We start from the raw sequence: 17,325 nt of genomic DNA, 5'->3' as shown, positions 1-17,325 counted from the left end.
TACGCTCGGTGGGGGACAAACAGTGAGAAAAATACACGCAAGGATGCACCCTACCGTCCATGAGGGAGCGCTGGGATAGAACCGCGCCAAACTCCACTACGAACTGCCGGGAAGTATCAGGAGCAATAAGGAAACTAAACAGCCGTTTAGTTTGGAAAATGCAGCTTCTGCTGCACTAGACCACCTGAAAGCAGTCTTGATGGAGGTTAAGGAAGTCAAAGGAGCGGCTAACTGGCTGAAATTGCGAATAAACCGCCGGTAGAAATTGGCAAAGCCCAGAAACCTCTGCAGGGCCTTATGATTTACCACAGCCTGGATCTTGTCGGAATCCATGCGCACCCCCTCGGCCGAGACGATGTATCGGGCAAAAAAAATATTTATTTGCATTTATCAGTATATAGCAAGCAATGAGAAACGTAGGAAGACGATGGCATAACTCCGGATGAATAACGTCCAGACCGCTCGAGCTGCAGTAGATCTAACCCAGCACAGGAATCCCAGGTGGGCGAGGAATAACGTCCAGACCGCTCAAGCTGCAGTAACTCTAACCCAGTGCAAGAGTCCCAGATGGGCGAGGAATAAGATCCAGAAAATACCAACAGGAGGAACAGAAACAACAACTAGACAGACAAGAATTAATGAACCAACAACACGAACAGGATTGCCAACCAAACTTAAAGGCAGTGCCTGAGTTGCAGCTGGCGTTCATAGACCGCAGCTGTGGTGCTAATTAACAGAGGCAAACAATCAGACATAGACTTTTTTTTTTCATTAACAAGTTTATTTCTAATAAATCACTCTCCTGATTTATTTATTATTCCTGTCAACATCCATTTAATCACTGCTATTTCTGAATGCACAAACTATCCTGTCCAAATTAAAGTTAAATGCATTATTTTAACCCCTCTTCTTATTGCTATATGAAATAAAGGATGACATTATTGTTTGGGCTTCTAGCTCTGAGCATTTGATGGTAAACAATTTTGCTCTACAATCAAAACCTGACCTTGACAGCGATCCAGAGGTTAGTCTCACTGATCCTGGACTTTTTTATTTCTGCTATTTGCCTTTTCTCCTAGTACCTTAAAAATAGCACCCGCATTACCTCCTCCTGTCTGCATTAACTGATCTCCATTAAGAACTACCATAACTAGTCTAGTTTCTTCTATTAAACCATCATAATCTATTTTTTCAATTTTCCTTATTTTTAATCTCTGATTGTTTAGTTCATGTACAGTACTAATTCTGTTCTGTGCTTAATACATTTTCTCTATCATTGTCATCATCTTCCTGTTGTTCTGAAAGATTCCCCTCAGCATGTTCTAAATTAAATTTCTTCTCTTCATCCATTTTTATTTGTTCTCTTGGTATTATATTTAACACTTTTAGCAAGCTATTTTATAATTATATTATACAATACAGTATTTGCCTTATTAAACTTTAGGCTTAGTGTTCTCAAATTGTCTCAGGATGGAAACTGATGTTCTTGTTCACATATAACTACTCTCACATACAGGTATTAAAGGATCCCTCTCCTCTATTGTTACGAAGAGAATCAGAGTCGTTCGGATCCAATTGCAGTGCTTTATTAAAGAATGGTCAGACAAGCAGAATTCAGGAATGGCGTCAGGTATGTTAGGGGTAACCACAATCGAAAACAGAACCAAGAAGAGATCGGGGCAGGCAACGGAGAATCATAGTCGAAAATACACAATCCAAGATCAGACACGGGAAGAACAAACACAAGGAAAAATGCTCGGAAATGCAAGACAGGCTAAACAACACTTCGCAATGTGGTGGAGTGAGTGTGCTGCTTATATGTGTGTGTAAATGAGGTCCAAGTCAAGTCAAGTCAAGTCTGCTTTATTGTCAATTCTTCCACATGTACAGTACATACATACAGAGAATCGAAATTGCGTTACTCTCAGACCTCCGGTGCATACAGATAACATTAAGAGTAGAGCCTAAAAATCTAGATATATAATACAAATATAAAATGTAGATACAACTACACAATAAGGGAATGTAAAAAAAAAAAAAAAAAAAAGACATAAAAGAAAATTTAAAATAAAGTTAAATAAAGCAGCGCAAGTGTAGCAGAGCGGGAGGAGATAATATAGAACCCTAGGAATACTAAAACCCTAAGGTGATGTATAAATGCTGACTACGCCACCCCTTTAAAGTAAGGGGAATTAACAAATTAACAGATTTTTAGACACACAGGCTCGTTACCAGGTAGGGCAGAGACTAGAAGGTATTAATGTACATTTTATTAGGTTTTCAATAATCAGAACACTTAAGACTAAAAATTTAGCTCAATAGAGCTAAACAACTACATTCAATACAATACACACAAAACAAAATGACAAACTTACCCGTGGCCAGGTAGGCTAGCTGTAAAGTGATTATTCTTAACACCACACACACACACACACACACACACGTGAGGCAAGTGATCACAAGGGGCAATACAATCTCAGTGCTCCAAACACCACCAAGGCTCTAGTACAGCCAGCCTCCTTACACGGGCCTAACACACAGAACACCAGTTATATAAAACATGCACAGTGCTTAAAAACAACAAACAATTGTCAAGCAAGCAACTAAGCAACAAAACAGCAACGCAGTCTTAATGTTGCTCCATATAGGAAAGGATCGTCCCAACCACCATAAGATGGAGCACTCCCAACAGACATTGTTCGTCCGACAATTGGTCAGCAAGACAAGTTAAATGATTGATCACAGAATGAATCTTAGCAGTTTATGCAATGACTTGACAATCATATTCAGATGAGTAAACCAGGTGGAGGGTAATGACAGCCTACACACCATCGCGAAGTTGCGAACAAGATCCAATTCCAACTTTTAGGCGGACGCCCACATGCCCCAAGGGGCGGAGCTAGCAGTGACGCATCCCAGCCTACTCCCAACCCTTATATTACACATACCTGGTTCTGATTGTCTGTCATTTTAAATGCAGGGGAGGGAACTTAACCAATCTGCCACACAAGGCACATAGCAGATAGAGTGCAAATCAATGAAGTGAACAACAGTGCAGATAAAAGATTTTAGGGGAAGAAAAAAGCTTATTTAGTCTGATTGAAGTGACAAAGGGCTCAAGAGCAGTTATTTTATTTAACTGACTAATGAGGTAGTGGAAATAACATCAGTTCCATGCTGAATGAGGTAGTGAGCAGACCAATGCTGCAAAAAGTGACTGGTGCATGACATCGTATATTAGTGGGAGTGGAGGGACCTGGGGATGTGGGATCTAGGGGGGGGGGGGGGTTCATAGTTCAGTGGTGCCTGGGGCAGAAGAGGGGAGAGGGGGCAAGTTCGGGAGCAAGTTCAGCTTCCTAACAGCCTGATGAATGAAGCTGTCCTTCAGTCTGCTGGTCCTGGCCTGGAGACTCCGCAGTCTCCTCCCTGATGGCGTCAGGCTGAAGAAGCTGTGTGATAGGTGAGTGGGATCACCTGTGATGCAGAGGGTTTTGCGGGTGAGACGGGTTCCGTAAATGTCCTGGAGGGAGGGGAGAGAGACACCAATGATCTTCTCAGCTGCTCTCACTATGAGTTGCAGAGTCTTTCGGCAGGACGCGTTGCAGGCACCATACCACAAATTGATGCAGCTCGACAGGATGCTCTCGATGGTGCCTCTGTAGAAGGTGTACATGATGGGGGAGGGACTCTGGCTCTCCTCAGTTTGCGGAGGAAGTAGAGACACTGTTGTGATTTCTTGGCCAGTGCTGCTGTGTTTTCAGTCCAGGAGAGGTCCTCTGTGATGTGCACACCCAGGAACTTGGTGCTGCTGACTCTCTCCACAGTCACACCGTTAATGGTCAGAGGAGCGTGCTGAGTGTGCGTTCTTCTGAAGTCAACAACAATCTTCTCCACGTTCAGAGAGAGATTGTTTTCCCTGCACCACACGGCCAGGCGGCCCACCTCGCTCCTGTAGTTTGTCTCATATCTGTTGCTAATGAGACCCACCACAGTCGTGTCATCTGCAAACTTAATGAAGAGGTTGGAGTTGTGTGACGGTGTGCAGTCGTGGGTCAGCAGAGTGAAGAGGAGGGGGCTCCATCCGTGGGGGGGCCCCATATTCAGTGTGATGGTGCTGGATGTGTTGCTGCCGACCCGTACTGCCTGAGGTCTTCCAGTCAGAAAGTCCAACTGCCAGTTACACAGCGAAGTGTTGAGCCCCAGTTGGACCAGCTTGTCAATCAATCAATCACCTTTATTTATATAGTGCTTTAAACAAAATACATTGCGCCAAAGCACTGAACAACATTCATTTGGAAAACAGTGTCTCAATAATGCAAAATGATAGTTAAAGGCAGTTCATCATTGAATTCAGTTATGTCATCTCTGTTCAGCTTGTAGATGAGCTGTTGAGGGATGATTGTGTTGAATGCTGAACTGAAGTCAATGAACAGCATTCTGACACATGAGTCCTTTTTGTCCAGATGTGTGAGTGCTGAGTGGACGGCAGTGGTGATGGCATCATCGGTCGACCAGTTAGACTGATACGCAAACTGGAAGGGGTCCAGGGAGGGAGGGAGGGAGGGCAGACTTGATGTGGTGCATGACTAGCCGTTCAAAGCCCTTCATGAGGATGGTAGTAAGTGCAACAGGATGGTAGTCATTGAAGCAGGATGGAGATGGCTTCTTCGGAACTGAAATGATGGTGGTAGTTTTGAAACATGTGGGAACAACAGCCTGACTCAGTGAGATGTTGAAAATGTCTGTGAAGACATAAGTGAGTTCTTCTGAACAGTCTCTCAGTACACGCCCAGGGATGTTGTAAGGACCCAGAGCTTTGTGTGCATTGATCCCGCTGAAGGATGCATTGATCCTGCTCCTCACGCTGTCTGGGGTCAGCTCCATCACCTGGTCGCCGGGCGTGGTGCTGTTTTGTTGCTCAAAGCGAGCGAACAAGGTGTTCAGCTTATTCAGCAGAGAGATGGTCCTGCTACAGGTCCGACTAAAGGAGGTAGAGCTTTCTCACATTTGGCTCCAAAACTCTGGAATAGCCTTCCTGATAATGTTTGGGGTTCAGACACACTCTCTCTGTTTAAATCTAGATTAAAAACACATCTCTTTCGCCAAGCATTCGAATAATGTATCTCTTAAATTGTGAGTGTAATTGCATCTGATCAAATGCACATTCTTATTCATTAGCTTGGGTTAAACTAATTTTACTTTGTTGGATCAGCAGCTACGCTAATGATGTCTCTATTTTGTTTCTATGTTTTGCCACGGGATGTAACTAGGATTTACACAAGCTCCAGTCTGGATCCAGAACACCTGAGAAGAGATAATGCTGACCCTCAGAGGACCCCAGATGATGCTAACCCTGAATCAACAAACAGAACTAACAATTATTGCTACATGTGTGACTGCATCATATAACAATTATTAATTAATAATATTAATAATGTTCATCGTTTAGCTGACTACGTCTTGTATTAATCTTTTCAAAAAATCCTGTCAAATGTGCACAAACTGACAGTCACTACCATAAGCTACTACTAAATATTGTAGAAACATTATTTTCTGTAAAGTTGCTTTGTAACGATTCGTATTGTAAAAAGCGCTATACAAATAAACTTGAATTGAATTGAAAAGGTCTGTTCTGCTCAAGTTTAGAAATCAGAGTCTTTTGGCAGGCGAGCTTCTTAGTTATAGTTAAGCATATGTTTATTGTATAAATACAAAAATACTAATATATATATATATATATATATATATATATATATATATATATATACAGTATAAAAAAAATTTTATTTGCTCATTTGTTTAGAGGCATCGATCTGAAGAACACTGGCACCGGAGAAGCTGCTCCACAGAACCAGTATCTGGTTTCCTCATTTCACTTCAGTCCCTTGTAGACAGCAGGTGGATTCCAGTGTCTTGTGACGTCATGAGGTCTGGAAATACCCTCAGAAGCTCTCTTTAAGAACCTTCCATTTTCATTTTTCATATTTCTACTCTTTCTTATTTGATGCCTCCTGCTCTGAGTCTGAACACAGTGTTCTACAGTAGAATCACTTTTCATTATTTTTCTTTAGCAAAGCTCTTACTAATGTTTCATTTATAGCTATAATTTTGCTATTATATGCTATAAATATTTGTTCAATTAATATTTTTAAATAATTATAATGTGTGGTGTCCTTCTTAAGTCTTGAGTAAATGGTGACCAGTTGTATAATGGGAGCGGGTGTGGGACACCGAGAACCATCTCAGACAATTAGGAGTCAGAACATCATTAACATACAGAGCACAGCTGTTACAACAGGAGCAACTTCATTTATATTAAGGGTACTAAACTATAACTGTGTAAAATGTTTGAGCTCAGGATGTTAGTGGTTCATTTAGACCCAAGGTCACATGTACTTTGTCTTTGCTGTGTTGTAATAATCATCTTCATTGAGATCTTCAATGTCCTGGTTATTTTTTCTTACAGTACGTCCACTTACAATGTCTACAATGAATAACAGAGAAAAGAATAAGACATTTGTTTTAACTGAATCTGCTCCGCAAATATCCCAGTAAAATATAAGATAGATGTGATTATTTATAAAAGAACTACTGCATTATTAAATGATCAACTTGACATAATTACCTTCTGTAACATCATTAGTTACCTGTGCTTATTTCTTTATTTCTTGTGGCATCAAGAGAGTCATAAATATGAGCAGTTCCTGTAATAAATTAATGTATCATAAGAATTAAAGCCCACAGAAAAATACTGCTTTCATGTTGACACTGATTATAGCTCAAGTCAGATAAATATGTCATGTGCTATTAACATTATAAGTGACATGTGAAATATTTTATGCATTATTGATAATGAAATGAAACTGAATTACATTATATTGCTGTAGAAGAGGGGTAAACTATTTAATAACCTCATCTTGTAAAGACTTCTGGTCAAATATTTAAGGTTAATGAGTACAGACTGACCAGACGTGAGTGCTGTATATACGTCTTCACTCTGGTTCTTCTCTGATGTCTGACTGCTGTTCTTCTGCTGACTCACACGAGAGCGAGACTGAGATCTTCCACCTAGACAAACAGAAACTGTTCAGGAAAAATAAGGGGGTCAAAAATGACTTTAATCTCCTATTGTGCAAAGAAAAAAAACACTTTTATAAAGTGTTTGAACACAGTTGTGTGGCTGCAGTGTTTTAAAGCAAAGAGGGCTTAATAAAAGAATGGAAGAGAGGATGGGGAAAGGAAATGAAGGGTAGACATTATTTTTCTATACAACCAAACAGTAGAAACAGAAGGGCATGTTTTCCTCGAGTGCAAAAAGTATAAAAATAAAAGCACTTTTTGGAGTTGAAGTGGTTTCTGTTACTTCTTTGTTTTATCATAGTGACATTTCTTCAGTTTTTGTATTAAACAGGACTGTATATAAGAGTTTAGTTCAAACTTTGACCTTTGGAGGGCAGTAATATGTCTAGTAGCATCTACACTGCCAGAGAGCTGACACAGTGCTTACTTTTAATTTTCAAAGGATATGTCCTGGAAATAAATCCACAAAAAATAATATTAAAGTCCTATATATTTGTGCCAATCATTTTACTTCGGACAGCCTCACAATCGAGGGTCAGTTCAGAGCTGGATTTGTGCAAAAATTGCTTCTGGAAGAGGATCAATTAGCTAAAGCTAACGCTACAATCGTCCCTGTCTGTTTTCAGTGACGCTGACTTCACATCCTACCAAAAATAAAATAAAAAAGAATCTGCATGGTTTGTAGTGTCAACCGGAACAGACGATACATTTGAATGAGGACGTTTTATAATTTTTTATCACAGAGAGTACAATATAATAAGACGCTTTCGACGCCGTCACAAAAGACACAGTACAAGCACATATTAATCCATGTTGTGATAATTGAGGAGAGACCGTTTTATCTTGCTCCCGCCCATATTCGCAGTGGCGTCGGAAATAATTTCGCATGTTTAAAGTCTACTGTGACCGCGCCTTCACACAGCGAGTGAGGAGGTGGGTTAATAACGAGATAAGCGATTATAATTGGCTAAGGCAGAGTCATGTGTTTCATGGTAGCCACCGGTGTCCATAGTGGCGTCAAACACACACACACACTCACGCACGCACGCGAGATTCGCAGCAGCAACAGCAGCAGAGATGGCGAGTCAGGAGCAATCCGATGAAAAGTTGGCATTTTGAAGGTAGAGATATAAGCACTACTTCAAATTCATTGCGGTCAAAGGCAAGAACGTGAATGTAATGTGTACATGTAATGTGATACACACGCATCTACAAAGCTAGTGGCCAAAAACACTTTTCTTACAAAAATAATACGTGGAAGTGCAGGATAAAACACCTTTCTTTTCTACTTATTTCAACTGACTTGTGAAAACTGCTAAAAAAAAAAAAAAAAAAGATTATTTGACATAAAGCAACATTTTTTTTTTTTTACAGTAACGCAGATAGTTACTTTCCCTGGTAACGAGTTACTTTTATTATAGCGTAATTCAGTTACTAACTCAGTTACTTTTTTGGAACAAGTAGTGAGTAACTATAACTAATTACTTTTTTAAAGTAACGTTCCCAACAGTGTGAACAACACATAATTACTGTATTTGCATTACTGTAAGGGTACTGTAGGTGTAGGCTTTAATAAAGCAGAATCTGGTTGGTAGCATGTTGTGTTGTCACATTATGTTACCTACTGTTTCAATTGGAGCACAAATCATCAGAACAGGATATTGAAACTACACCCTTTTCTAAAAAGGGAGGTGTGAACACTAGCTCAATATTTAATTGGCTTCAATAATACTTAATCTGGCAGAAGATGAACCTTTGTTGTTTCTGTAGCGCCACAGCAGGACCAAGATGACAATGATCAAAACTGTGAGTCCAGCAGTCACTCCAACTATCACAGGATTGAGAGCATCAGATCCTGATGTTCTGGAGGAAGCTGAGATCAACACATTGTACAGTCATATTAGTGCTGTATATTACACAGAAACATTTCAATAGTGTTTACAGTTCCTACTCTCACCTGTGACTGAGATCCAGCTCTCGGGTGACTCTCCTTTCACTCTGTGTTTGCAGGAGTAGAAACCCTCGTCTGACTTTGAGACAGTAGAGAGGATCATCTCTGTAATATTATTCTGGATGAGTGTCCCATCTTTATAGAAATCAGCTGTGAGGTTTGGAGTTGAGTATTTATCTAAACAGTGTAGAGTCAGAGTCTCTCCTTCAGTCACAGGATGAACAGGACTCTCCAGAATCACATTAACTACAGAAACAGAGCAAACATCAGCTGATGAAGAGTAAGAATCAATGTGGTGACAACAACAACAACAACAATAATAATAATAATAATAATAATAATAATAAAAGCATTTTATTTAGCGGTGCCATTCAAAACACTCAAGAACAACTTACAAATGAATGTCAATCATAAATTAAAAGGAGCAATACAATCAAAGCAACATCTATTTAACATTAAAATAATCCACAAAATAAAATTAATCAGGAAAAGATCATTTAACCCTTGTATGGTGCTTGGGTCTGTGGGACCCGTTTTCACTTTTTATCAAAAGACAAATTATACTATTAATTATTTTTTCAAATTCAGACTCATTGGCCTTGGATCAAGACACACTGTACACACACCACCAGACCCACAAATACTGGCTGAGTAACAAAAATATGAAGATTTGAAAAGTAAGAAAATAATAACTATCACAAGCACTGTGTGGAAGAGATTTCCAGAGTCGAGGAGCAGCACAGGAGGAAATGAACAGCAGGAATAACAAGAGAAACAGACGAGGAAGATCTAATAGTGTGTGCACACCAAAAGCTAATTTAATTATTTGCAAGAGTAGATATAGAACAAGAGTAGATATGTAAACAAATAACAAATAAACATTTATTTGTTTACGTGACATGAGGGTAAATAAACAAACAAGAGCTGCACGGTTCTGGATAAACTGAGAATCACAATCATTTAAATTTTTTTAATGATTAAACTCAGAGGTTGAGCAATGGTCTAATCCTCAAAGGGTTAATAGTCTTGCAGACTCGTTGGCATTTAGGAATGAGATTGAATGGATGAATGAATTGAGATCATAAAATGAGGTCTTTGTGAACTGAATAAACACAGAAACACAGACTCACGGTGTACAGTGATATTAACAGGATGAGTTTTCTCTCCAGATTCAGACTCACACCAGTACACTCCAGTCTCTTCTGTGCTGGTGGAGCTGATTGTACATGTAGATCCTGTTTGTGATCTCCACACTGATGATGAACAATCTTCCAGCCCCCATCTGTCTGTGTATCTTCTCATTCTCCACCCACCAGAGTTACTCTTCTCCTCACAGCTCAGAGAGAGAGAGACAAATGTGAAGTGTTGAGTTCTGCTGGGACTGACGATCAGAGAGACTGGAGGAGAAACACCTGAGAAGACAATTACAACTACACTTCAGAAATCAACTCAAGACACTTTTATTGATCTAACACTTCACACAGACTAAATAGTTTCAAAGCAGCTTTTCAGATTAATATTAAAGTTGTAATATCTGAAAACCATAAGGCATCACTATAGTATTAAATAGTATTTCTATTTAAAATTCATAATCAAAATTACACCTTAATATACTGTATTTGTCAGCAAGCCAAAGACAACTGTGATAAAAACCTCCATAAGATGTTACTAGGCATTTTACTAAACTCTAAATTATCACTAAACTCTAAAATGATTGATTGAGTGTTTATACGGTCCATCCTATAAAAACTGCTGATGTGCACATTGATGGAGTGACCTGTGCTGTTGTGTGGACCTGGAATCAAGGTGTGGTCAATGAGATGAAATATTAAAATGGAATTTCACAATTAAAACACCATTTATTAAATAGGTCAGATCAGGGCCGGTTCTAGGGTGAGTGGAGATCCGGGGCTTAGCCCAGAAAAATCCATCAAATATAAAATTCGGAATACAGAAATATGAAATGATTAAAAAAAATTAGAATTGCCACTAGGTGGCAGCATGCCACTGCCTTAATGAGTGAGTCGGTCATTTAATCAATGGATTCGTTAGAAACGGATGATTCATTCAGAAAAAAGTAAGCAACTGTTTTTATGAATGGGTCAGTGAATCATTTACTCAAGCAAATTTATTCAGTTAACACCGCTGTGTGTTGCTGCAGAGCACAACAACAAGCTTTGTTTGGAACCATTTCCTTTCGAAATATGTCTTTTTCATTATCTTGTTTATTGCATTGTTGCCCAGACAGAAAAGTCTGCAACAGACCGTGCTAACCAAACATTATAACCGCTCTGTGTGTGTGTGTGTGTGTGTGTGTGTGTGTGTGTGTGTGTGTGTGTGTGTGTGTGTGTGTGTGTGTGTGTGTGTGTGTCCTAAAGACTGCTGCGCAACCGTTAACTGTTAGATGTTCAAAATGTAACGTTTAAATCAGAGACAATTTAAAACGGAAAAATAAATTCACAGATACCTGAAGCTGATGTATCTTGGCATTCAAGTGTTGCCTGTGGGTGTTTTACTTCCTCTTTTTGAAGAATTTTGAAATATCCATTTTAATTTTCTAATAAATGTATCTAGTACAATACTACACACCAACAAACCGCCTTGCTCCAAAAGATCTAATTTCATTGGCTGATCGTACAGACGCTCATCGATGGTTGGCCAGTTTCCATGTCAGTCAGAAGCACTAGACTCAGTGGGCGGTTTTCGTCGGGTGAGAATAACAACACTTAAATTGACAGACACTGTAGACCTGAGAGTGGAGAGATATTTATTTAAATTGTAATATAAATTATTTTATTGGGCATTAAAACTCATTGATGGCATGGTGGTAATAAAAACATTCGGGGCTCCATCCCCCTTAGCCCACCCCTAGCCGCCCCCTGGGTCAGATTATACACTTAATTATGTTCCCTCAAGTCCACTTGTGTAAGTAACACTTTAGTGCCACAGTTGTTATATTTTAGTTTTTTTTTTTAATAAGTGAAAGTGAAGTGACATGTGGCCAAGTACTGTATGGTGACTCAAACTCAGAATTTTTGCTCAATATTTAACTCATCCAAGTGCACACACACACACACACACGCACAGCAGTGAGAAGTGGACACAAACACACACACACACACACACAGCATTGAGAAGTGAACACACACACACACAGCAGTGAGAAGTGAACACACACACACACACACACACACAGTAGTGAGAAGTGAACACACACACAAATACACACACACACACACACAGCATTGAGAAGTGAACACACACACACACAGCAGTGAGAAGTGAACACACACACACAGCAGTGAGAAGTGAACACAAACACACACACACACAGCAGTGAGAAGTGAACACACACACACACAAATACACACACACACAGCATTGAGAAGTGAACACAAACACACACACACACGCACACAGTAGTGAGAAGTGAACACACACTCACACACACAAGTTTGTTTTTGGTTCAATTTAAATACAGATACAAAAATGTGTCTCTTGGTGGGAAAACAGTTGCCATTTCCACTTTTGTCACAACTTCATTTTTGACTTAATATAAATTGAGTATTATACCAAATATTATTATTTTCTATTTTTTTTACTGTTATTTTTATTTGTACTACAGTATGAATAAATAAGTTAATTATTAATGGTATAATAAAATACTTAATATATTCAGCCACACAGATTTGCTGCTGTAAGTTTGTTACTCTGATTTTACTCTGCATCTCTTCATGCACAGCTCTTTTTTGACACCAGATTGTCAGATATTTTGCTCGTTATTCCTGTAAATCATAGCAATGACTGGCAGAACAATTTAGTGGATTCACTCGCGTCTTTTTTTACACTCACGTTTGTCATTCCTGAAACATTTTTCATGGACAAACAAAATCGTTTTTCATTTTGAAATGGATTATGTGAGAAACCTTTTTTCTTGTTATAATGGGAAGATCTGTGAGCGCGTTGAACTCATTAAACCTGTGAAAACATTTAGTTTAGAGCGAATTCTGACTAACCAGTGAACACCTCTGATCTGATTCTGAACTGATTTGTCCACCCGGGAGCACCCAAGCTTTTACTGGTGTGCCAATTGCCGAAATCACACCTCGTCCCCACAATTTAGTGTCTGTGCTATTCAGTCCAAAAGATATGATGGATAAAAATGTATTTGTATTTGTTTACACTAGTGTTGCTGATATTGTTTAATCACCTTTACTGTAGCACATGAGAAACAAACACTAAAAGCCAACCCAGATAGCAATTACATTGCACATGTTTTGACATAGGCTACACTGGTGTGGCCCGAATCTGTGATACATATCTGAGCCGACTGCATTAAAAAAGGGCTAAAAACTGCTCCGGCTCATATCTGCAAAACGGATTTGAGCCAACACTGTTTTGACCTAGATTGTCAGAGACTACCTGATGTGGACCACATCCGAAATACTTTTCTCAAACTGAGTGAAGAACTCCGTGGAATAAACATTTTCAAAACAACATGGTTACCTGTCTGCCAATTTTTTTTTTTTTTCTATCTAGAGCATGAGATAAATGCATTGTCATTAAGCTGAGCAATATTATCAGTGTTTCAAAACTATACAGTAACATTTTGTGATGCTATAAGGTCCCTTACAGCACTGGTCCGTTTGAGCTCCGTTTTACGACAGCGCCAAAGGTGCCAAGTAAATGTTGGGTCTCGCTTGACTGTCGTCTTGCAGATACGGTCCACATCCGTACTACGGACTTCAGTCAGAAGCGCCAAAAAATAATAAAAAATATCATCAAACCAAGCTGTCAACGGAGATTTATCTGACCAGCTAGGCTACCACACGTAAGTTTTTATGTGTCTATGTTTAAGGGAATATTTTCTCCCCTACCCCTTGACACTCTCTTTCAAGAGACAAGGGGAAGAGGTAGACAGAGGGGTAGGGGTAGGGGAAGGGGTCTAAACTCACCAGTGACCCACAGTAGCTGTGTGTTGCTGATGGTTGAGTTATATGCTGGTTTTCCTCTCTCTGCTGAACACGCATAAACTCCTGTGTGTTTTAGATCAGCAGAACTGACAGTGTAGTTTCCTCCAGCTCCTCTGCTGCTGTCTGAGAGACGCTTATAAAGACTGCTGTTGTCTGGATGAAGTGAAAATGTGCAGTTACCTCAAGAAATGAGTCTTAAATGACCGTTGTTGGTATAATAAGAGTATTCAGAATGATTCAATATTTTTAATCTCTCTGTTTCTTTATGAAGTCAGTTTATTCAGATGTTACTACATGAAGCACATTATATCTTACCTGATGAGAGAGTTAGAGTGAACCAGCTGAATGTCCAGCCTGTAGAGGAACCATTAACCTGACAGATCAGAGTCACTGAATCTCCTTCAGTCAACCACTTCTGTGGAGAAACACTTAACACTGCTCTGGGAACTGAAGATGAGAAATCACTCATTAATAACATGTTAAACTTGTGTGTGTATGTGAAGAGATGATCAATCTCACCTGATACTGTCAGTGTAACTTTATCACTGCGGTGTGATGTTCGTGATCCTCCTCTCTCTGCTCCATAACAGAAGTATTTACCTGCGTCAGACTCAGTAACAGGACTGAATGTGTGTTGCTGTAGGTCACTGAAAACACGGCCTGAACCTTCTTTATACCAGACGTACTGCCAGCTAGTGACTCCTTCACTATATACGTCACATCTGAGAGTGACTGTCTCTCCTCTGAACACATGTTGAGCAGGTTTGATGCTCACTGTGGCTTTTGGGTTTTCTGTACAATGACAACAATTCACAATAAAAATAACATACTGCTTTTACTGTGTGAACAGTTACTTGAGTCTAAAACACACATAAATCAGATGAGACTGAAGTGTTGTTCTCTATTGCTGTTATAGTCATTTAAGATTTGTCTATAAATAATATACAACCATTGAGGATTTTGAAACATGATTTGTGAAAGTTTTCCAACAGAAGAAGATCTAAATTTAGATTTCACAGAGAATATAAGAAACATGTCTGCTGGTTTTGAGACTGATCTTGTCACGCCTCAGAACTGTCACATTAATAATTCAACTTGTTAAAAAGGTGCATTTATAATTATTGCAAAATGTGAGTAATCATTAACTTAGTTTGTAAGTTACTGTAGAATCAGTCATATATCATGAAATATATGAACAGAGGTGTCAAGTAACGAAGTACAAATACTTCGTTACTGTACTTAAGTAGAAATTTGGGGTATCTATACTTTACTTGAGTGATTATTTTTCAGCCGACTTTTTACTTCTACTCCTTACATTTTCAGGCAAGTATCTGTACTTTCTACTCCTTACATTTTAAAAATAGCTTCGTTACTGCTATTTAATTTTCGGCTTGTTTTCATTCCGGATTGTCATCATTAAAAAAAAAAAAAAAACCTATCCAGATAAATCGCGCCATCCGGATGTAGTGAATTTGATTGTGGTTGGATGAGAAGTATAAACATATACCATTCCGACACCCTATTGGTCTTTACGCGATCCATCGCACCTGCACGTGACACAAATCACATCACACTCCAGCCAGGACATAGACAGTTTTGTGTTCGTTTATCAAAATATATATTTCTTAAAAGTAGGGTTGGGTATGGAACCGGTATCCGATCGCCTCAGAGTCAGTCCGCTTAAATTTCACATGAAACCAGCGTCAGACCGGTCTCCTTCCGTCTTTCAGCGCGCTCTTCAATCCACAGAGGCGCAGACCGCGAACGGAGCAGCGCATGCGCACTTAAACAAACAGAGGACACAAGGTGTGTTTATCGATAGATTGTTAGAATATCCATATCTGTGCAGTTCTTTGTCATAAATACAGTTTACAAAAGGTCACGAGGTAGCAGTCGGTTTCTCATCTGTAAAGTTTTCGCTCATCACACCACAGCCGTTTTCTCCAGCGAAAATCTAGCCCTTAACACATATGAACGAACACATCCTTTAATTACACTTACTTAAATATACTTAATTTAATCATACGTACTTTATACATACACTTTAGTGCCACAGTTGTTATATTTTAGTTTTTTTTTTTTTATAAGTGAAAGTGAAGTGACATGTGGCCAAGTACTGTATGGTGACTCAAACTCAGAATTTTTGCTCAATATTTAACTCATCCAAGTGCACACACACACACACACACACACACAGCAGTGAGAAGTGGACACAAACACACACACACACACAGCATTGAGAAGTGAACACACACACACACAGCAGTGAGAAGTGAACACACACACACACACACACACACAGTAGTGAGAAGTGAACACACACACAAATACACACACACACACACAGCATTGAGAAGTGAACACACACAGCAGTGAGAAGTGAACACACACACACAGCAGTGAGAAGTGAACACAAACACACACACACACAGCAGTGAGAAGTGAACACACACACACACAAATACACACACACACAGCATTGAGAAGTGAACACAAACACACACACACACGCACACAGTAGTGAGAAGTGAACACACACTCACACACACAAGTTTGTTTTTGGTTCAATTTAAATACAGATACAAAAATGTGTCTCTTGGTGGGAAAACAGTTGCCATTTACACTTTTGTCACAACTTGATTTTTGACTTAATATAAATTGAGTATTATACCAAATATTATTATTTTCTATATTTTTTTTTACTGTTACTTTTATATTTGTACTACAGTATGAATAAATAAGTTAATTATTAATGGTATAATAAAATACTTAATATATTCAGCCACACAGATTTGCTGCTGTAAGTTTGTTACTCTGATTTTACTCTGCATCTCTTCATGCACAGCTCTTTTTTGACACCAGATTGTCAGATATTTTGCTCGTTATTCCTGTAAATCATAGCAATGACTGGCAGAACAATTTAGTGGATTCACTCGCGTCTTTTTTTACACTCACGTTTGTCATTCCTGAAACATTTTTCATGGACAAACAAAATCGTTTTTCATTTTGAAATGGATTATGTGAGAAACCTTTTTTCTTGTTATAATGGGAAGATCTGTGAGCGCGTTGAACTCATTAAACCTGTGAAAACATTTAGTTTAGAGCGAATTCTGACTAACCAGTGAACACCTCTGATCTGATTCTGAACTGATTTGTCCACCCGGGAGCACCCAAGCTTTTACTGGTGTGCCAATTGCCGAAATCACACCTCGTCCCCACAATTTAGTGTCTGTGCTATTCAGTCCAAAAGATATGATGGATAAAAATGTATTTGTATTTGTTTACACTAGTGTTGCTGATATTGTTTAATCACCTTTACTG

General features: G+C 39.1%; 1 protein-coding gene across 7 annotated transcripts in view; it reads right to left on the bottom strand.

The window, feature by feature from the left end:
• The window catches only part of LOC113065145 (Fc receptor-like protein 5), a 325,078-nt gene that overhangs the window by 292,209 nt on the left and 15,544 nt on the right, over positions 1–17,325 (bottom strand). For 4 of the 7 annotated variants that reach the window (XM_026236355.1, XM_026236358.1, XM_026236357.1 and 1 more), the window contains exons 12-14: positions 14,524–14,796; positions 14,320–14,451; positions 13,987–14,157 (exon numbers count right to left, since the gene is read on the bottom strand). In XM_026236355.1, coding sequence (XP_026092140.1) covers positions 13,987–14,157; positions 14,320–14,451; positions 14,524–14,796 — 576 coding nt within the window. Of the gene's footprint in view, positions 1–5,779; positions 6,485–6,647; positions 6,705–6,966; positions 7,084–8,833; positions 8,954–9,037; positions 9,278–10,161; positions 10,444–13,986; positions 14,158–14,319; positions 14,452–14,523; positions 14,797–17,325 lie in introns of those variants that run through there. The other 3 variants (XM_026236359.1, XM_026236360.1, XM_026236361.1) reach the window with 3 other exon arrangements.

This window comes from Carassius auratus, chromosome 47, assembly GCF_003368295.1.
Source record: "Carassius auratus strain Wakin chromosome 47, ASM336829v1, whole genome shotgun sequence".
Taxonomy (NCBI): Eukaryota; Metazoa; Chordata; class Actinopteri; order Cypriniformes; family Cyprinidae; genus Carassius; species Carassius auratus.
This window is presented reverse-complemented; position numbering and strand designations above follow the sequence as displayed.